Genomic DNA, 22,882 nt, shown 5'->3' on the forward strand with positions numbered 1-22,882 from the left:
TGCAGTGAGACAAAGCATATCTGTAGAGGGTTAGCTTGGCCAATCGGTTGAGTATGTCATGGTTTGGATAGATTATAGGCTTACAACATGAAGGACACATGAACTACATTTAAGCTATCGTAATCACTAATTATACATAAAAGTTTAACACAGGATAGCAGACCCTAAGTAGAACATGCTGAAGAATAATATGTATGGGCTCATTCGATACCGTTACGTATTGCATGTGGCGTTTATGTAGCGAATGACATATATATATAAAACCACTGCCAGGGTTAGGATTTGTCTTTAAATTCTTTTGAGTAGTAACAAATGGAGGTTACTGATACGGGAGATGGAAGTAAAATGGGGTTTAACGTCGCGTCCAAGATTATTGCACTTATATAGCGACGTGTTTGTATGTGTGTGTGGCTGCTTGTACTAGTCCGGACTGATGCCGATTTCATAGTGCAAGCCAAATGAGATACCATGCCGCAGTTTAACATGAACACCCAACTCAAAAACAGAATACTGACTCCGAGCCGACCAGTCCTTGTTTTAGCCCCTGAATGTCGAGCGCCAGACAGGGTAACAACAAGTACCATCTTTTAACGTATTTTGGTATGACGCTGTCGGGGATCGAACCCCGGACCTTCCGCTCTCCGACCACTAGACCACGTAGGCGGTCTTCGGGAAATGGACGTCACATACAATACGTTACGTTAGCGAATGACTCGACGTTGCTGAGCAGAATTTGATGGAGTCATAATAGTTTTAACTGTTTGTTTGTTTTTTAACGCCGCACTCAGCAATATTCCAGCTTTATGACGGCGGTCTGGAAATAATCGAGGACCAGACAATCCAGTGATTGACATAATCATCAGCGATCTGCACAATTGGGATACGATGATATGCATCGACCAAGTCAGCGAGACTGACTACCCGATCCCATTAGTCACCAGTTACAACAAGCATAGTCGCCTATTTATGCTATTTATTCTACCCCGGATCTTCATGGGTCGTTTTAACTGGATCATCGAGGATGAGATAGTATTGATGACACGCCCAAAGTCTGGGTAGCCAAGTGAATTAACGCTGTATTTCACCGTGAAGCAGAGTTGCGTCCCTTACCCCGAGGCAGGATTCGCCACAGTTACAATCCTTGTTTTTTTGGCACGATACCCGTGTTCGACTGGATCACCGAGTTGGTGATACTTGGGCCTTCCACTATTTCGCCGTTCTGTATTGAAATGGAATTCTCACTATCTTAGATCTACACATACATTGATGGTCAACCGTGATACTTGAAAATCCTGATCTGTAGCGGTATATGGTGGCATTGTGGTTAAAGCGTTTGCTCGTCACGCCAAAGACCGGGTTCGCTTCCCCGCATGGGTACAATGTGCGAATCCCATTTCTGGAGTACGCCGTGATGTTGTTGGAATATTATTCAAAGCGGCGTACAACCATACTCACTCACACTGTAAGTCCCCCCGACAGTTTCGCTGGTCTAGGACAGTCTGGTTTCCTCTTATTTGTTATTTGACATTATGAGGCAGGAACAGCAAGCTTCTTTCAAGCAATTCAATTCCATGGTGTGTGTCAAATGTGTTAATGTATACAAGTAGCAGTTTATGAATTAACCAGATTACAGAAGCAATCTCTCAGTGCATAATATATGAATAATTTTTAAAATAATTATATATGCTTGGGGTGGGGAATTTGATGAAAACAAAATGTTCCTGAAGTTTAATAAAAATGTGTCATGACATGAAAAAAACAATTGCCAGAAAATGTAGTCGCAAAGTGTTTTTCTTTAAAATAAAAGATATTTAGGCTCATGGTTTTAATTTTAAAAAATATATTATTTTGCAGCAGATGTAGCTGAAAAAAATATGTTTATGCCAAACTGTCACAGTTTTACAAGAGAAATGTATGGTATAATTGTATTAGGTCTGTGTTACCGACAAACGAAAGGCGTTCACGGTGTACTTCACAAGGGGACATAACTCTATGGAACAATCTTGGAGTTCAAAGTTCATCATGGCGCTGTCCAGGGGTAAGCAACACGTAAAACATGCTCTCGACATTCGAGCATTTCATTGATAATATGTCACTTAAACATGTGCTTTCTTTTCACTAACAATATGCTTTTTGAAGTGTTGCAACTTGTGTTTCAATTAAACGAAATAGGTTTTTTTTCCTATCACCTGTAAATAAAAGCTCAAATACTGACGGTTCTGCAGGTTGGACTTTGCACTTCGACTGTCTGTCAGTCCAAAGTGTCAGTATCAGCACTGTGCATGCGCTCTATACTCCTTGTCCTCTGTTATGGGCCTAAGTCTGGTGTAGACAGACTGTCACTCTTATTCACGTATTATCCATTATTCGAAGTTATGTTTGGCATTGCTTAGTCCTGCACCATGACTGTGGAATTCATTTATTTTGCGAAAAAAATTGTATCCAGAAACATACAAAAGCAAGTCTAGATAGCATAGCTAGCTCTATGAAATCAGCATAGGGAATTTCAAAAAAAAAAATTAATAGTCAATAGGATATTGAGCAAATGTTGTGTAATATAAGATTTCAGAGATTAAATTATAGTCTAAGCATTGCTCAGCTAATTTGTGAAATAAACATTTTTTAAATGTTGTTGATAAAGATCTATAATACTATATACTCGACCAGTTATCGCCACTTTTTCATTTTATTTTTAACATATTCCGTGTTCATATTTGGCTGTATCAATAACTTTGATTTTTGTGAAACTATGAGCAAATACGCTTATTTCTGTCCGTGGAATAAGTTTCAGTAGATTTCTGTATAGGGAATCAAAACAGTGGATATAGAACCTTCCCATAGACTTACTGTACCAATAATTATCCCCATCATCACTACAGCATGTGCCTGGTGATCACTCGCACAAATTACAATTTTTAGTATCTCGGATATCGCACTCAATGTTGTTATTCATCAAAATTAACAAGAAATGCTATTATCATTTTGTCCTCTGCAAACATACATAAATCAATATTATTTTCACTAACAATATGCTTTTTGAAAAGTTGCAACTTGTGTTTCAATTAAACGAAATAGGTTTTTTTCCTATCACCTGTAAATAAAAGCTCAAATACTGACGGTTCTGCAGGTTGGACTTTGCACTTCGACTGTCTGTCAGTCCAAAGTGTCAGTATCAGCACTGTGCATGCGCTCTATACTCCTTGTCCTCTGTTATGGGCCTAAGTCTAGTGTAGACAGACTGTCACTCTTATTCACGTATTATCCATTATTCGAGGTTATGTTTAGCATTGCTTAGTCCTGCACCATTACTGGAATTCATTTATTTTACGAAAAAAATTTATCTAGAAACGCATACAAAAGCAAGTCTAGCCAGCTCTAGCTAGCTCTATGAAATCAGCATAGGGAATTTAAAAAAATTATTTTTAGAGTCAAGAAGGATATTGTGTAATATAAGATTTCAGAGACTAAATGTTAGTCTAAACATTGCTCAGCTAATTTGTGAAATAAAAAAATTTCAAATGTTGTTGATAAAGATCTATAATACGTTATACCATGATATACTCGACCAGTTATCGCCACTTTTTCATTTTATTTATGACATATTCTGTGTTCAAAGTTGGCTTTGATTTTTGTGAAACTATGAGCAAATGCGCTTATTTCTATCCGTGGAATAAGTTTCAGTAGATTTCTGTATAGAGAATCAAAACAGTGGATATAGAACCTTCCCATGGTCTTACTGTACCAATAACTATCCCCTTCGTCACTACAGCATGTGCCTGGTGATCACGCGCACTGCTTCAGTGAAACAAATTACAATTTTTAGTATCTCGGGTATCGCACTCAATGTTGTTATTCATCAAAATTAACAAGAAATGCTATTATCAATTTATCCTCTGCAGGCATACATAAATCAATATTCCCCAAATCCGATCTACACATGCTTGTTGGGGGCACGGGTGGCCCAGTTGTCTAAGGCGCCGTGATTCGCTGTGCAGAGTTGCGTCCCTTGGACGCCAGAAACCTCTGGTTGTGGGTTCGAATCCTGGTTCGCCCAAATTATGTTTCTAGGTTTGTCAGCACCATACCCGTGCTCGTGGGTTTCACTGAAGTGGTAAACGTCTGAGACTTGCATCACTTCGGGCTTTCCTCCCACATTAAGGTGACACGCCCTGATATAACTGGAATACTGTTGAAAGGGGCGTTAAACCCAAATCACTCGCTCACTACACATGCTTGTCCTTAACACTTCATGTTGAAGGGATTTCGCGATATATACAGGGGAGGAGTCCACTAATGCCTACAGTGAAAAATGCCTACAGTCTAAAACAAACATTTATATGCTTCAGTGGTTTTACACGTGATACCCTGCTACCTCTCTGCAGAGTTGAACTGGCCCATTTTAGTGTACTGTTGCCTACAGTGACAAATGACAAACACTAGCAAATGATATTTAGTGGTTTTTCTTTATTCATACATTTCTTCTGATATATCATACATCATCCATAGTTGCATATTTCATGTACATGATTCAAACATCACATTCACTCTCCCATTTTATCACACATCTTACATTATCCATATATACATTTCATTCAGTTTCATTTATCATATGTCATGAACATTATATACATATCAGACTTACATTCATCATATATCATCTCATACATCATCCATATGTATCATTCATTTTCATTTATCATATTACATGTGTCACAAAGTTGCACAAACTAGTTGCTTTGTTAGCCCAGTTTTACAACACCTCCAGCTGCATCAAGGAACAGGAGAGGAGACTTGATACCAAGTCAAAACTGCTCCTGTAGCCTTTCTAGTCTCTGGTTGATCTCTAGGTAGATTCTCTTGTCGGGTGGTGGACGGGCGCCATGGAGATACTGAGCAAGCTTGTTTCTTTCCGCCTTCTCTAGTCTCTGGATCATTTTGATGAAGGCAAAAATGTTCGGATGGGCTCTCTGGACGACCTTGTTAAGATGACAATAGCTGCAACTTCAAAGTCTGTCTGGATTATTTTTGGCTGTAGTGGGGAACCTGTTGACTGGTGGAACAGACGCTCATAAGTCTGGCGCTGGCGATTTTTACAACTTTCTCGTCGTAAATCATCTGAATGGGAGGTTATGCATTTTTGGAAAAATGTCTCAAATAGCTTTTAGAATTGTATTTTGGGGAAGAAATGACAGACAGACAGTATGCAAAGACAGAACTGAAAGTACATCAATGTGTTGTTTGAAATTTATATTAGCATGAATTAGTCATGTGACACTATCAGCATGTCTTTGCTAAAGTTGTATTTGAGCTAGGTGATTATATGATGTGTTTTTTCCTCACTAGAGTCTGTTTTGTTGTTAATTTTCGGATAAATATTTTTTTCTTCTGCTGAAAATGTGCAAAATTAAAATGAGATGTGATCATATGTGTGCTATAACAAGGAGTAGACGATAAATGGTCTTTGCTGATGACTGGTCGCTAGACAGTAGCATTTGAAGCACTATAGAAGGTGTCATAAATTATGACAACCCAAGTAAGTGTGTATTTAGGTTCATCAAACATCAAACAGAATGACCGTCAGTGACCTAACTCGTAAGAATATCCCAAGCACACTGAACAATAGATGTTGGAATTAAACCACAGTGTTAAAATTTCCTTCCAGCAACAAGTCACACAGTTTTTCCTTCTACTTGAACCATAGCTGATTTTTTTTATGCAGAAAATATCGTTTAAAAACAGATCAAAACTTGTGTGAAAAAATACAGAAAAGTTTTCTTCTGCTCGGGAGAGAGATTGAAAGCAAAAGTCATGAATGTTTTCGGGAGAACCACACTTGACGGTTACTCCTGAGCAGTGTTCAACAATTAACACTGGTCCGCTGGTCCGAGTCTGGTAAATAATCTTAAGGACCTGTAAAATTAGATAATGGTGGTCCAGTGGTCAGTAATTAACATTTGTAGCACAACCAGCCACCTCAACAACCCTGCATGGTACAAAGGTCACCTTTTTGACTGGTTTCTCATTCTCATTGTGCATGCTCACTTGTATGTCAAAACAATCTAATCCGGCCATAAGGAATATAACTTACAGTAATGACAAAAACTTCAATATGCCAGTTTAAAATTCCAGTTTCCATCCTTGCCAAACTGAAATACTGTCAGAAATGCTAGAAAACTCCTTTTCTGGCTTCATTTAATAAATATGAGTCATATGACTATGAAAAGATCATATATCAAAATAACGCAAATTGACCTAATCGCTTCATTTAATAAATATGAGTCATAGGACTATGAAAAGATCATATATCAAAATAACGCAAATTGACCTGATCGCTTCATTTAATAAATATGAGTCATACGACTATGAAAAGATCATATATCAAAATAACGCAAATTGACCTAATCGCTTCATTTAATAAATATGAGTCATACGACTATGAAAAGATCTTATATCAAAATATTAAACGCAAATTGACCTAATCTAGCCTGTCCTTACTGGCATTTTGATTACCCTTAAAATGTACTTTTACAGGTAAAATGATGATAAACTTAGAAAGTATTCGTGTGTTGTCATGCATGTATGAAACGGCCTATTACCTGAGGTAATTACCTAACACCTGTCCCAAGGTGATGACCTCACACCGGCCCGTGCATTCTCACAGGTGTTGTGTCCTGACTCATTAGATATAAGGCCCGTGAAGAGTCCTGGGTAGAATTGGTCTTCAGCAACCCATGCTTGCCGTAAAAGGTGACTATGCGTGTACAAGGCGACTAACGGGATCGGGTGGTCAGGCTTGCTGACTTGGTTGATGCATGTCATCGATCCCAATTGCATGAAACGATGCTCATGATATCAATCACTGGATTGTTTCGTCCAGACTTGATTATTTACAGAAAGGCATCATATAGCTGGAATATTGCTGAGTGCGGCGTTAAACAACAAACCGACCAACCAACATTAGATATAAACTTGGTTCTACAAGGATACTAAAGGTTGAATGGCTGGAGTTAGGAATCATACCCAGAATCATCTTTTTCTAGACACTGCTTGAAGTAAAAGAGGTGTACCTCCACCCCAACTTATGCTTGCCCCCTGTACAAGGAAGGGAGTTGGTTTTCATCCCCGCGCAACAAAAATATAGAAACGGGATCCGTCCGTCCATCCATCCTTACATCCGCCCGTCCGGCTGTCCTTACATCTGTCCGTACGTCCGTCCGTCACGTTTCATTTCCGGGGCATAACTCATAAAACGTTCAATATTTTTTCATCAAACTTTGCAGGTCTGTCAGGTACATGCTGAACTGGTGCCTTTTGCTATTTAGAAATTTTAGAAATTTTTATTTCTTTACGTTTCCATGGCAGCAAGATGGACTTAGGTTCCAAACTCTTCTTTTTTTTACAATTTCCATGACAAGTTCCACCTCGGTTAAAAAAGCTTAGAGTTTGTTAAGATTTAATTATGTCATAAATTCTGCAACAGGGGCGGGGGATATAGCCATGTTAGTGGCAAACTCTTGTTGCTTTCATAATAACCTTGATGATACAGCCTATACTGCGATGCAGTTACCTTTGACATCTGTATTGTCAATATTCTTGTCACCGGGTTGTAAACCCAGTCAAGTCACGGTCTAGTGACCGCGCCACTCCCATCGCCTTTAATTGTCCGGAATCTGTCACCATTTGGCATCGTGTGGTCATCATTGTCCAGTGTCTTTACTTTTTTGTTAGAGAATAACTGACCCATATGTTTTATTCTCTGGTGATTTAATGGCATAGCTAAATTATTTTCTTTGTTTGTCAGTTTGAATTCTACTTCATTTCTATTATCATGTAATTGGTATTGTAAAAATGTAAAGGGGAAGATGGGTGATTTTCTGTTTGTCTATTATCTCGAACCAATCTGATCAAACAAACCAAATGTTAAATTCATCTGGGAAATATGGTTAGTCGTAACCTTTCTAGAAATGAACTTTGATGGTATTCCCAAAGACATAAACAAAAGTATAAATGTCACTACATTTGGGGTTAAAGTGCAAATTTCAAGATTCTGGTAATGTCCGCTCCCACACTGATGTTACCGAGAGTGTAACCAAGACGTCATGCGGTGGGAAGGATTTTGGTCAACCAGCAGCAAAGGGAAGTAACTGTGCAAAAGTCATAACTTCTGCAGACCACTAATGGAAATGGGTTGGGTTTCCTTTTTATGTAATTTATGGAACTTGTCCCAAGTAATGACCTGAGTTTCCACCCACATAATGTGTCTTAGGCCTTTGACAATGATATAGTCCCAGTTAGAACTGTGTTGTCCACAATTAACTTCAATTTACCATCAATTTTTCATTTGACCCATATTTAAACTTGATAAAAGTTCCTGAAAATATCCCACTGGCTATTATGCATGCTTCTGTTACCCTGTAGTTCATGGTTGCTATCAATTTCAAAACATTTTTCCTTAAGCACTGATGGTATAATGTAACGACTGGACTCTCTCAACCATGATAAAAGACATCGCCAAATAGTCCACCAAAAGTTACCTCCCCTTCCCCTGAGATCCACACCAGTTTGGGCTTTCCTCCCACAATAAGCAGTCATGCCCTGAAATTACTGAAATACTCAATATGATAAAATATGATTGGGTGATTTCCTGATAACAAACATCGTGTGCATTTTGTTGTTGTTTTGTTGTTGTCGTTGTGGAGTATTGTGAAAACAGTTGACAAACATTTTGAGAGGTTCTGAACTTCAGTAGATATACTGTTAAGTGATGTAAGAATCTGTTTTTGTGTTCACTCTTGGTTGACGAATCCCCATCCCACAGAAGTTTTTGTCAATATCATGATTTGCCCTCACCTTGGTATGTGCAGGTGTGTCGGGCGTGTTCATTGTTGCTGCCAGGAGAACAGCCTTCGGGACATATGGAGGGAAACTGAAGGACTTCACGTCCACCGACCTCGGCACAATCGCAGCCCAGGGAGCTCTGGAAGCCGGCGGAGTCAATCCTGAACTCATCAACTCTGTTGTCTTTGGAAATGTTATACAGGTACTTTATTTGTGAAAAATCTTATTTCTTAGTATGTTTGGGCAGCCAAGTGCAATGATTTTGACACATGAATAAATCTGTGAACAGGTCGATGGCAAAAGTCAATATGGTCAATAAATCTGAAAGATTAGAAAAGATGAACCGTAACAACAAATCAATGCAATACCGTTTGTGATTGGATAAATATATATATGATGTGACCATTGAATGACGTGATAAGAAAAGCACTTGGCTAAGTCACTACAGCTCCTAACAGCGTTTCCCGGTGATACAGAAAGTACAATGCGCTGCTCTAAATTTTAATTATTTTTTTATTGCTTTGCATTGTTTTATTAAAATCGAATGTTGTGGCAACTTGAAAGAGTATTTGGACAGGCTTATTGCGTCACACTTACAAGAATGATTGCAGTAAAACATAAAATTTTCTTGATAACTAACTTATGTACACTAGAAAGTGACTTGAATGAACCGCTGGTGAAGATGAGTAGATCTGCTGTGGATACTTCTAATTTTATACGGGGGCACAGGGCTGTGGTTTGCTGTGCAGAGTTGCATCCCTTTGGCATGCCAGAAACCTATGATCGTGGGTTTGAATCCTGGTTCGCCCCGATTATGTTTCTAGGTTTGCAGACACTATGCCCGGGCTTGTGGGTTTCACCGAAGAGGTAAATGTCGGAGACCTGCATCACTTCAGGCTTTCCTCCCACATTAAACCAACACGCCGTGATAAAACTGGAATACCGTATTCGACGTAATAAGCGCTAATATATTTGCTAATATATTGGCTCGTGAACAATTAAAATTAGCACCCTTTTCGATTGATCAATGTACACAATACTTATTTGTTCGCGCTCGTGTGTTATATGCACCCTTAATTATGTGCAATTAAATTCTGGAAAAATATCTCTCTCGTATATAAACGTTCCAGGCTGTCAGCATAAACCTCGAAATTCAACTGTCAACTGTTTTTTTCGACAAAATAATGTTTTGATAAGAGCCCCCTATTTCTAATTTTGAGAGCGCCCTAGGCGCTTATTACGTCGAATACGGTAATGTAAAAATAGGTGTTAAACCCAACTCACACACTCACTCTAATTTTTCACAGACTGATAGCTTTTCTAGAAGTTGTGTTTTGTGTCGGATGAAAAGAATCCTAAATATAAAAATAATTCTTCACAGCTTTATATTTACATGAATATAATAATATTTACTTACATGTAAGTAGTTTTAGAAAAAGGACTTCCACACTTTTAGATAATAGGGAACAAGTGGCACCATATACTGCCTCATTATAAAACAGAGGCGGTGGGGAAGCCTAGTGGTTAATGCGTTGGCTCGTCTAGCCGAGGACCGGGGTTCAATTCCTCACATGGGTATTACGTGTCAAGCCCATTTTCCGGTGTCCCCCGCTGTGATATTGCTGGAATATTGCTAAAAATGGCACTAAACCATACTCACTCATTATAAAACACTCTGCAGTCTTTAAAAATCATATCGCCTTTCTTTCTTCACTTGATGTACTTGATATTCTATTATACATAAGAAAGTTAATGACTTTGTGATTTGGTTGCAGTCTTCAGCAGATGCAGCGTATATCGCCCGTCATATCGGGCTGCGAGTCGGTGTGCCCCTGGAGGTGCCGGCCCTGACCGTCAACAGACTGTGTGGGTCTGGCTTCCAGGCTGTCGTTAACGGAGCTCAGGTATAGTTGCCAGTGGTAGGACGATATACTGTAAACTACCTTTATAATGAACATGCTTATAACGAACTAACGGATAGACAAACTGTTTGGTCTCGTCCATTTGCTGTATATATGCCAATAACAAACGTTATAACGAACTAAAATTAGTGGTCCCTATGAGTTTGTTATAACTGTAGTTTACTGTACACTGGTGTAACGATGGATTGAGATTTTTTACTTCCTGATACTAGTATTGATCACAGTCACACACCAAGAAAAAAATGTTGATTCTTATCTTTAATGTTTACTTTAATAACTGTTACGCCAAACAATTGTAGCAGTATGTGTGTACACCGCTGAACAGCGTGACAAGGCGGCTACAGGTGTGATTCAGTGATTTGGATGACAAGTTCTGTGTTTAAATGTTTACAGCCTGAAGTGCACATTAGCACTCAATAAGAACTTTGTAAAAAATAACTAATAAAACGAGAACATGATACGCCATCTGAATTACATTATACATATAATATTTTATTTATCCTGCATTACGCCTGAATGCACTTACTGCTTACCTTACAACATGTACAAGAAAAGAGACAGCACCTAGCGATGTTTCTTGGTGTAAAAAGAAAAGGCTGCTTTCATCTTAAGTCTGCTTTTTGTAGGACCCTCGCCACTGTCATGTGACTGAATGTGACGTCACATCAAATCATATTACTTTATCAAACAAAGGTTTCTGAAGCTATTCTGGGGAGGCAGGTCTGCTATAGGTGGGCCCTTAGAGGCAGTAATGCAGGATAAGTATACGAATGGAAAAAATATTTAGATTTTACTAAATTTTTTACTTGTCTCTTATTATATTTTAATGCATCTGTATCAGACAGTTTGGAGGAGGGTGTACCTTGAGATGTCAGAAAACCTCAATAAACAAACCCCTTGAAAAGGCTGAAAAAACATAAAAATGCTGGAATGGTAGGGCTTGTTCAATCTTATTCACAGATGGAACATAAAAATTGAGGATAAATCTGTGCACACACTTGTAAGAATGGATGACAGTGTAAGCCAAAGTCTGTAATACTGTGTTACTGACGTCAGTGTACCTGTTCTCTGTACAGGAGATAGAGCTGGGAGAGAGCAGCATTGTGCTGGTCGGGGGATCCGAGAACATGACGCAGGCTCCGTATGCTGTACGCAACATCCGCTTCGGCACCAAACTTGGCTCAGACATCAAGGTGAGCAGACGGATCTTTATAGTCTAATATTACAGATGTTCAAGAACAATTCATGTAAGAATTTTTGCTCAATTTGTTATTTCAAGTCTTATAGGGAAAAAACAACCCTAATCACATCTTCCGGTGGCAAGAGAGTTAACTGACTTCAAAAGTCCAGTTTCCAACCTTGCCAAACTAGACTGGTATTCCTGGGCTCGATTGTAGCACCGCCAATGGCTGTTAGGAGTTATGCCCCTTCTATGCCTCGCCTATGGACCAATCAGATTCCACCTCTCGTATCACTTGCATTCGCCTCAAGCAAAATGGCGGCACCCAGTCAAGATGATCTGATCGACAATCAAGATCTATATTGTGATAAAACGGTTGTTACCTTGCGAAGTGCATCAGATCATTTGTGCACCTTGATTAAAAACATGAAAAGATTTGGAAAATATCTGTTGACAATGAGTTGGCGGTGCACATGCTTTGCAAATCCTGAAATCGACCAAACTTTGCCTGACGGTTTACAAACCAGATTCCGATTTCGTTGCACGATTTTGATTGGACAATGCATAGACTCATTAGTTCAGCCAAAATGTAACTCCATGATACCAGCCTAGTTCGGCAAAGGTGGAAACTGGACTTTTACAGTCAGTTAACTTTCTTGCCTCGGGAAGATGCCCTAATCAATACTGACAATATTTATTTCATCTTTTTTCCTCATACTTGTTAGCATATTGATGAAGAAATGTCCCCATGTTGGAGTAAGTCTGTCCCCATGAGAAGAAGCTAATTTCCCTCCACAGCTGGAGGACACGCTGTGGGCAGGCCTGACCGACATGCACATCAAGACCCCCATGGGCATCACGGCTGAGAACCTGGCGGTCAAGTACAACATCTCCAGGGAGGACTGTGACAACTTCGCTCTCGCCTCACAGACACGCTGGCAGAAGGGTGGGTGGTAGTGGAATATCTTGTTCCAAAATAAGAGGCTGTTCACTGAGTATTAGGCCATTATTTTTTCACTTGTTGCATAAGAGATTTATTTTACCCAAATCACAAGTCGTATGGGGTTGGGACCTCCTCCGTGGTCTAGTGGTAGAGCGTCTGCCCGGAGAGCGGAAGGTCCGGGGTTCGATCCCAGACCGCATCATACCAAAAGACGTTAAAAGATGGTACTTGTTGTTACCCTGTCTGGCGCTCGGCATTAAGGGGCTAAAACAAGGACTGGTCGGCACGGAGTCAGTATACTGTGTCTGAGTGGGGTATTCATGTTAAACTGCGGCATGGTATCTCAGTGTGCTAGCACTATAAATCGTCATCAGTCCGGACTAGTACAAGCAGCCACACACACACGTGCCAGAAACCTATGATTGTGGGTTCAAATCCCGGTTCCCCCTGATTATGTTTCTAGGTTTGTCAGCCTCATACCTGTGCTTGTGGGTTTCACCGAAGTGGTAAACGTCTGAGACCTGCATCACTTTGGGCTTTCTTCCCATAATCAGCTGACACGAAGTGATATAACTGGAATACTGTTAAAAGAGGTTAAACCCAACTCGCTCACTCACTCGCTCACTCACTCACTCACTAACCATTGCATAACTGATGTGATGATTCTTTCAGCTTTTGAAGAGGGCGCCTTCAAGGCTGAAACTGTTCCGATGAAAGTGAAAGGAAAGAAAGGTGATTACTTGGTGACTGGTCATAACAAAAATCTTGTGCTGAATTTAGTGTATTCAGTGATGGGTATGTAGGGTTACCCACTCAACCAGTTGGAGCAACTTCCTCTTCAGCAAGACCTCACACAGCTCTTTTCTGTCAAGAACAATCAGTAAATGCATGAAGGAGTAATGCGGGATAAGTATAAATATATAGAAAATATCTAGATTTTACTACACTTGTTATTTGAAGGACACCAGAATCTTTCTTTTCTGGACAGGATGAGGCACTTATTGGAGCAGGGCCGTAAGGTGGTAAGATATGAATGATATAAAACAAATTTATCGTTGACTATTGCCTTGTATATTTGAAAATTGGTCTGAATGATCTCAGACCATGTTTACACATCAGTTAATTTTCTTCTGGTCCTCACAGGTGAGGAGATATTTGAGCGAGATGAACACCCACGTCTCGCTCCTGCAGCTGCACTTGCTAAACTACCTCCAGTTTTCAAGAAGAATGGAACAGTATCTGCAGGAAATGCATCTGTGAGTTTTAATCAAGTTTTTACATTCCTTATGGAGCCAATTGCAGACATGTTATTTTAGGTTAGAGCTTGTGCTGTAGTGGGCATTTGTTTCCTCAAATTCAAAGTGAATGGAAGTGGATGGTTGTAGGTAAAGATTTCAAGGAGCATTGAGAAAATGTCATTGAAAGAGCTGCTTTTCTTTTTGCAAGTACTGCAACACTTTTCTGGAGATCTTTTATGCATGCCCCTTGTGGCTTATTTTCCCTGCAGTGTTTTATTGTATGATAAACAACTTCCACGTGATGTTTATTTCTTATATGAAATATCAATATTATGAATGGCCTCTTTAAGGATGATAATAAATTGTACAAACTTTAAAAATATTTACCCGTATTTTAATAATGATAACTCCCTAAATAGAATCTGTCCTCGGCAATGTCAGACAAGTCTATTTCATGAACAGGGGGGTTAAATTTGGTCTTTCTTGCATATTCTCATAATTTGCACGTCGATTATCAGTACCTTTTCTCCCAATACCGATTGACCTATTTTTCCACTTTAGGATGCAATCGTTCAGCCATTGCCTTTATCTACGTTGCCCTGCTACATCTATGCTGAAGAACTCACCCAACACCTCCCTCTCAAAAATAATGTTGTCCAAATTTTGACACCATCAAGTTGCAAGCGCATGTTCAAATCTCCAGAAATGATGTCACGATAGAACAGTGTTTTATCATGAAATGAACCTTTCTTCGTTCTTCATTGTGATTTAGACCCGTGAAGATTCCGGCCTTCAGCAACCCATGCTTGTTGTAAAAGGTGACTATGCTTGTTGTAAAAGGCAACTAACAGGATCGGGTGGTCAGGCTCGCTGACTTGGTTGATGCATGTCATCGATCCCAGTTGCGTGGATCGATGGTCATATCAATCACTGGATTGTCTGGTCCAGACTTGATTATTTACAGACCGCTGTCAAATAGATGGAATATTGCTGAGTGCGGCGTTAAACAACAAAAAAACCAACCAAACAAATCATTGTGATTTATTTCTTCTTTGTGATTTATCGTGTAGCTATCTTATATTTACACATAGTCGTTATGGTAATGCTCGTTGTGGAGGCTGGTCTGACAGTATGCTCTCCTTACAGGGTGTGTGTGATGGAGCAGCAGCTCTGATCCTGGCAAGCGAGGCAGCTGTGAAGAAACACAACCTCACCCCACTGGCTCGCCTTGTGTCCTACGGTATCTCAGGTACTCGGTAGATCTCCGTACTTCATAGGAGACCCATGAAGATTTGGGGTAGAATAGGTCTTCGGCAACCCATGCTTGCTGTAAAAAGCAACTATGCTTGTTGTAAGAGGTGACTAAAGTGTGGTCAGGCTTGTTGACTTGGTTGATGCGCGTCATCGTTTCTCTACTGTGTATATTGATGCTCATGATGTCAATCACTGGATTGTCTGGTCCCGAATCAATTATTTACAGACCGCCGTTATATAGCTGGAATATGAGTGCAGCGTTAAACAACAAACAAGTAAACAAACAAACAAAAACTTCATAGGATCTTAGCCAGTTTTGCACTGGACTGATTTCAAGTACACTGGCTATGGACTCTTTTTAGATTGCTTCACAAAGTAGATGGCTAATACACCATGCTTGTTGAATATGCTCTCCAGAAATGAGATATAGTTGTTGTGACCTGTCAAACTGCATCATTGTACCTCGATGGTGTAGATTGATTATCATGCTACCGACTTTGTGTCTGGTGCAGTCCTATTGGCTGTTTTTACACAGCTGTAACATTGCAGAATACATCATCAGTCAATATTGTTTAATCCATGACCCCATGTTTCACTTCATGTGATTTCTATTTCCACAAACGTATATACCCCTCTACTGCATCATTCAAGTAGTGGGTTGGTTTTATCAGCACTTTTAATCAGGGGTCCGGAAAATTTAAAATCCCAATCGGACATTTGCATTTAGGCCACGCCCCCTAGAGTAGCGTATTCATAATATATAAACAATGCTTTTAAAAGTACTTCAGTTATGTCAACTGAATGTTTGAAAACCCAAAGTGATATAGGTTGTAGACATGTATTCACTATATGACAACGAAAATCATGGGTATTGTACAGACAAAGGATCATGGGTAATCTGGGATTTCAACTTGTGATCAACAGATCCTGGCACAGCTAAGGGATGCAACTCAGCACAGTGAATTGAATTGCATTGTCCCCTGCAAATATTTGAACTGTAAACGTGAGATTTTAACAGATATGTGTTGTAAAGCAAGTCCAAAGCGTGTGTTGAACCCAACAATGCGGACACTTCGTCCTAGTTTGTACATGTTATTAGTTTGGGTGTGAGCGTGAAGAGTTCTGTTGCAGGTTGTGACCCCAATATTATGGGTATAGGTCCTGTTCCATCCTCTAAGGCTGCTCTCAAGGCTGCAGGGAAGGAATTGAAAGACATGGATCTCACTGAGGTAAGTTCAAACATGTACACATGCCAGAAAATCCCTGCGGGCAATCTGGGTTGGAATAAGTCCAAAGCGAAGCTTAGCTGGTTGTAAGAGACGAATTAAGTTTCAACACTGTTTGTTATTGGATCGGTTGTCAGGCTGCGAGACTAGTGACTATACATGCTATATGTTACTGATAGTGTGCCTTTTGTGGACATCATGGTTTTGGTGTATTGTGTTCATGAGTATTTGATGCCCAGACATTTTGAGAGTGTCTGTTATGTTGACACCGGCAAAAACGTATTATTGGTGGTTCATATTGTGAAAGTGAGGTTACCCTATTACAATCTGTCCTCATACGAATAGACATTAAAAGATGGTTGTTATCCTGCCTGGCATTCATAGTACAGAGTCAGTATAATGTGTCAGAGTGTGGTGTCCATGTTAAACTATGTCATGGTATCTCAGTTGGCATAAGTTCGGACTAAAACAAGCAACCACACACACACACACACACACACACACACATACACACGTATGCACATCGCTATATAAGGGGAAATAATCTGTAACCCCATTTCACCACACCTACAATCTGAAGTTATCTCTGTTCTGTTCGTATTTGCAAATAGTGGCATTATTCATGATGCACGTTGTCGTTGGTAGTCAGTATACTGTGTCTGAGTTGGGTATTCATGTTATACTGAGGCATGGTATCTCAGTGGGCTAGCACTATAAATCGGCATCAGTCGAAACTCGTACATGCACGCATGCATGCACGTTGCTCTATAAGTGTAATAATCTCGGACGCGACGTTAAGCCCCATTTCACCTCACCTCACCTTACCTTATGATACACCAAATTCTACAGTTTGGGCTTGCACAGACTGTTATAGTGTAACTTTCTTGATTCAGGTGAATGAAGCCTTTGCTGCCCAGTCCCTGGCTGTGATAAAAGAGTTGGGCTTGAACCCTGAGATCACCAATGCTTGTGGTGGAGCTATAGCCCTGGGACACCCTCTTGGAGCCTCTGGAGCCAGGATAACAGCTCATCTTGCACATGAGTTGGGGTAAGCTGTGTGACAGTCTTTATCCTCAATTTTAATGTGTGTCATGTCTCCATTTTATTTGAATATATGTACCGGTATATATTTGGACCCATATGCCATCATCGCTTTGTTTCGAAAGTGATGTCATCATTTCTGTCTCTCTTATCACCATCTTAGCTTGTAATCAACAATCAATGAAACGCCCCCTTCTCATTGCAAAATCTATAGACAGCCTCATCCGAGCAAGCCTTCAATATATTTGATTGAATCAGAAGTGATAAATAAAGATAGGAAGAAAAGTTTTCTAGTTAAGGGAAGATCTTATGTAACAAGACAGCATGCAAAGTGATATCGCCAGGCTATTATGCATGTAGAAGTGGACAAGTTATTGTTATCATGTTTGATAACTGACATGTATCAAATTTTTAAACTTATCCTATCTCAAACAATGTATTTCTTCCTTCTTTTGATCATCATTTGGAAACATGCTTGAACAAAGTTTCCAGCTTCTAATAACATTTCACCATAACACATCTCAGCATCACCATGGTCACCACCCCATCAATTGGGTCACGCACTGTAATCCCGTGCGTTGTGACTTTACACGATACGATCACCTACTACCCCTGCAACCTAATTCTTTTTCTCATCACCAAACTGTGGAGAAGTGTATTGAGTTTTAGAGAATACATTTCCCTGTGTTTTTGCAAAGGCTACCTCCTGATTGTAAATACATTTACAACACTAATTTGACAGAGGATGGGTACAGAACGTGATCAACACCCGGCTTGTCTAAAATGCCGCCATACTTTCTCCACTGCGGATCCTCATGATCTCTGCTGTGTGCCGGTCAAAGTCCAATGACATGGAGCACGGGCCTTTCTCTGCTATGAAGCCCAAATGGGACACCAAGCCAGCTGTACCCTCCATCAGGTCCGTCATGAAACCTCCTCCAGCGTCAACCATACCCTCCTTGTCAGTGTAAGCTATTGGTGTTTCAGACAGCTTCCTCACTGACGATGTTCCCGCCAAGTCCGCCCAGCTGTCTGTCCCCACTGCGCCCGTGTTTATGCCTCCGTTGGAGCAACGAGCAGCTCTGACATTTGCATGGTTCTCTCTAAGAACCTTGTGCCTCTGATAAAGATCAGCTGGCTTCCTCTAAGAGTCGGTATTGACGCTCTCCTGATCACCCATCGGAGGTTCAATGTTCCAGATCTACGGATCACTGTTTGAGATTGACTTTCTCGGGATTGTTGCTCTACCAATCGACATCACAATGGTGCTACTGATTTGTCACACACCACTCCTGATGATTGCCATCATTCGAAAGATTATTCCTATAACGCAGATCGATCATCAGCTCAGTATTGCTCTCCTTCTACAAGTTATTCGGATCGTCAGAATCTTCAGGATCGTTTCCGCTCCTATGACTCAAACCCTGAGCGACAAGACTTTCCGCCTTCATCCTGGGATCATCTTTGACTAAGTGAATACGTACGAGGATAGTCTACATGGCTTGGATCCTCCTCCCCCCCCCCCCCCCCCCCCCCCATCTGGATCTGTATCATCCTATGCTTGTCTACCCTTATCCTGACTATCACTCTTGGGCCGACTTCTATGGTTTCGCACCTCCCAGCGATTGGTCCATGGGTCACGGTCGACAAGAGGATTGTCGACCCACTCTTTCACATCAAAGCTCATCTGAAGGAGACACTCGTATGGATCAACATTCTCCCAGTAGATCCACATAGCCATCTCCATCTTCGGTTCCTGCGCAAGTGACCTTGGCTGTGTTGGCTCCACCTACTCTGCCTTTGTCTACCTCATGGGACCATCATGACCAGACTCGTACTTCGTCTCTGGACACGACTTCTGCTCTACAGCACCGTTATGATAGTGCCTTAACATGCCGCTTCGACTCCCTCGTTCACTCCTCCTTGATCCACTAATTCTGTTCAACCTGGATACTTTTACTGCATCGCCAGATGTCATCTTGGATCAACAGCCTTCCCCATTGACATCTACAGGGAGCTTCGACAACGCCAATCTAGTGATTTTCCTACCTTAGATTGTTGATCAACTTTCAGCACAGTACTTAACGGATGACCAGCTATCGTCGTACCCAACGCCAGTTCTTCAGCCATCACACTACCTCCCAGGCTCATCCATTTGGACAAGGCCTTCTCTATACTTTCCTATGTTTCCGAGATTGACTTCAAACTCTTTGATTCAACTTAGACGATACTGGCTCTCATGTTCACGCTTATTTCTAACATCCTGTTGGCAACAGAAGCCGTCATTACGTCTACGTCCCCTGCCAATTTCTCAGAAGACGCATTAACTAGAGGTTCCGTTACACTGATACAAGAGAAGTTTAAGGGTATCACCACATCACAGCTCTCCGCCGTAGGTGTCTCCTCCACCACTGTCAGTGGGACGACCACTTCAAGCCAAGTTTATAGCAGCTTCCTTTGTCTACCCAGTACCTGTTTGCTGACAGGATTCAGGAAGTTGTCCTGGGTGTTAAGGGGGACACACATCTCCAGGTATCCATGGACCTACTCTGGCTTCAGAGACCGCACCTGGAGGACCAACAAAAGAGGGAGTGAAGTCGACCACAGTTCTTTCCCTCACAGCAAGACTTCCAGGAGGTGCCGAGATCTTTTCATGGCCGAGGCCATGGTCATCATAGCTAACATGGTTACAAGTCTTCAACCATGCGTTCTGTCACCTTCACTGCTTCCATGGACATTGGTGAGTCAGCCAAGCTAGGCGACTCATACTCTAAGTGACTTGCATCATCTATGTGACGGGGAACTTCCGCCCCCAGTCTTACCATCATACAGACTAAGTCTTCTCCACTACAACCAGATCAAAGATCTCCACGGCTGCTGAACTACAGTGCCTCATTTGGTCCTTCAAGCTTGCTGATCAGTGGTATCGATTGCGTTTTTTTCTCCTGGTCCTTGCCACAGCAACTAGAGTAAGTGAGATCCATGCACATGATGTTACCAGGGTCCAGTTTAAGATATGACAGGACAGACAGGTTTTCTTGGCCTTCATAGCGAAGAATCAGCTTCCAGGAGAGCCAGACCGTTTGTTCACCATCCCCTCGCTGGCATCCATCCTGAGCCCAGATGAACATGAAGACATCTCGCTGTGCCCAGTTAGTGCTCTCCGCATCTACCTCAAGGTCAAGGGCACATGAACACTTCAGTGTGCCCGGAAAAGACTCTTCATACCACTTTCTGACTAGTGTTACGGGATCACTTTGCCTGTTATGGTAATTTTACCCACTAAAGTTCTTGTCTTTTTGACACGAGGCAGTGTTATAGATTATTATTATATTCGTATCACTGTTAAGCACCAGCTTCTGTGTGTTTGTCTCAGTTGTTACAGGCTAGGGTATCTGTGCCCCACTGTCCAAACGTGGGATAAATGCATACTGTGTGCTAGGATAAGTTTAAGAATTTGTAAATATTTCATTAAATTGTATATTAGATACTTATCCTATGTCACATGCTATATGCCCTCCCGACTATCACTGCATGTCAGCTCCGATAGCCTGTCATCTCCAGGCAAGAGAATGAAGTGACAGGGGTAGTCACGTGATCATGTGGCATGGGATTACAGTGCATGACACAGTTTGGGTGGTGACCATGGTGATACTGAGATGTGTTCGGGTGAATTTTTTTAGAACTAGAAGCTGGAAACTTTGTTCAAGCACGTTCTCCACATAAAAATTGAAATTAGAAAGAAGAAATGTATAGTGTGAGATAGGATAAGTGTATAAATCTACAACTTCAAAAATTTACTATATATAACAGATTAATATCCTTGAAAGTTTGCCATAAGGTTTAAATGTTAATGGTCCAGTTAGGAAATTCCAAAATAGTGATGTAAGACTGCCATGTACAAATATTTGATAGTCTTTTCAAACATATTTTAAGGGTGAGAGTAAAAATTGTATCACTTGGTGACCTAGAACTTACTGGGGCAAAAAATCCCTTGTCTACACATTAAAGTCCACAATTTACAATTCAGAGCAATCTTGATGATGTTGATTCAATATTTGTAAATTTAGGTTAAGAAAAGGATAGTCCAATGTAGTGTTAAGTATGATGTGGTAAACAGGAGTGTTGACATGTTTAGGTTTTATAAATTTATTCTTTAATTACAGGAGGAAAAATGCAAGGTTTGCTCTTGGAAGTGCCTGTATTGGAGGTGGGCAGGGAATCACTGTTATCTTGGAGAAGGCCTAACAAATTTGTGATACATGAGAGCGTGCAGTGGACCATATGAATGCCACAGTATCAGTGATATGAAATCTTGGCACCATCTGATTGCTTCTGATACTGTGTTGTGAGCCTGTGTGTTGTCTTCATTAAGAATCGATCATGGCGTTGATATGTTGATGGATCTGTTATTTGTTATTGAGTAAACATTTTTAGGAACCACATGGTCATAGTCGTCCAAAAGCATCTGGATAGCTAATATATTTGTCCACAATGATAATTATGTCAATGTCAAGCAAAATTCTTGCTCTACGACAGCTGCAGCATTATCTATGATTAACGTTTTCTATATCACTGTTTATTAAAATATTTTGATAGACCCTGTTTTTGTTTTTGTTTTTCCAAGCAAAATACATGTAATGACACTTTCGAAACTCAGTATACAGGTATAAGGAAAGTTTATTTTTAAAAAATGTCAAACTTATTATGACTAAGAAATATGCATGTACATGTATTATGAAAATAATCAATACACAACACAAAGAGAAATGCAAGAAAAATATCATTAGATTCATGAAGTTATTACACTTCATTGATAATATTCTTCAGTAATGCATTAGATTACATGGAGCACATGGAATTCATATAAAATTTTCATTGGCATGGACCATTTTTTACTTGGTAATTTTGTAAAACATGCAAAGCTACCAAAATATATTCATGTTTCTCAGGCACTGCCTACATAAAAAAATATATTTAAAAAAATACATTTGATGACCATTTTACTTCTAATTTAGATACAGAAAAAATAATGACTCCCAAATAACATACATACACATGCATGTATAAAATAAGAGCTCACCTATGTATATAATGATCAATTGTCTTGGCAAAGATACGGATGGATGGGAAAAAATACATTCGGAATTAACTGAAAACCAACATCATCACACATTAGTAAGAATCGCTTTGATATATACATTTTCATTTCAAGAGAGCATGCCATCTGACATATTAAT

General features: G+C 40.3%; 1 protein-coding gene across 1 annotated transcript; it reads left to right on the top strand.

Annotated features, from left to right (window-relative positions):
• The first annotated feature begins 1,992 nt into the window (after positions 1-1,992).
• On the top strand, positions 1,993-22,243 carry LOC139462320 (3-ketoacyl-CoA thiolase, mitochondrial-like). Its single transcript, XM_071243955.1, has 11 exons — positions 1,993-2,038; positions 8,865-9,040; positions 10,614-10,742; positions 11,837-11,953; positions 12,739-12,886; positions 13,556-13,615; positions 14,027-14,139; positions 15,268-15,370; positions 16,507-16,604; positions 17,495-17,649; positions 21,809-22,243. The coding sequence occupies exons 1-11, from the start codon at positions 1,993-1,995 to the stop codon at positions 21,888-21,890; spliced, it is 1,227 nt and encodes a 408-aa protein (XP_071100056.1). The 3' UTR covers positions 21,891-22,243.
• The last annotated feature ends 639 nt before the right edge of the window (positions 22,244-22,882 follow it).

The sequence above is a fragment of the Haliotis cracherodii genome, unplaced genomic scaffold (genome assembly GCF_022045235.1).
Source record: "Haliotis cracherodii isolate W230 unplaced genomic scaffold, xgHalCrac1.p SCAF_15, whole genome shotgun sequence".
In the NCBI taxonomy this organism is placed as follows: domain Eukaryota; kingdom Metazoa; phylum Mollusca; class Gastropoda; order Lepetellida; family Haliotidae; genus Haliotis; species Haliotis cracherodii.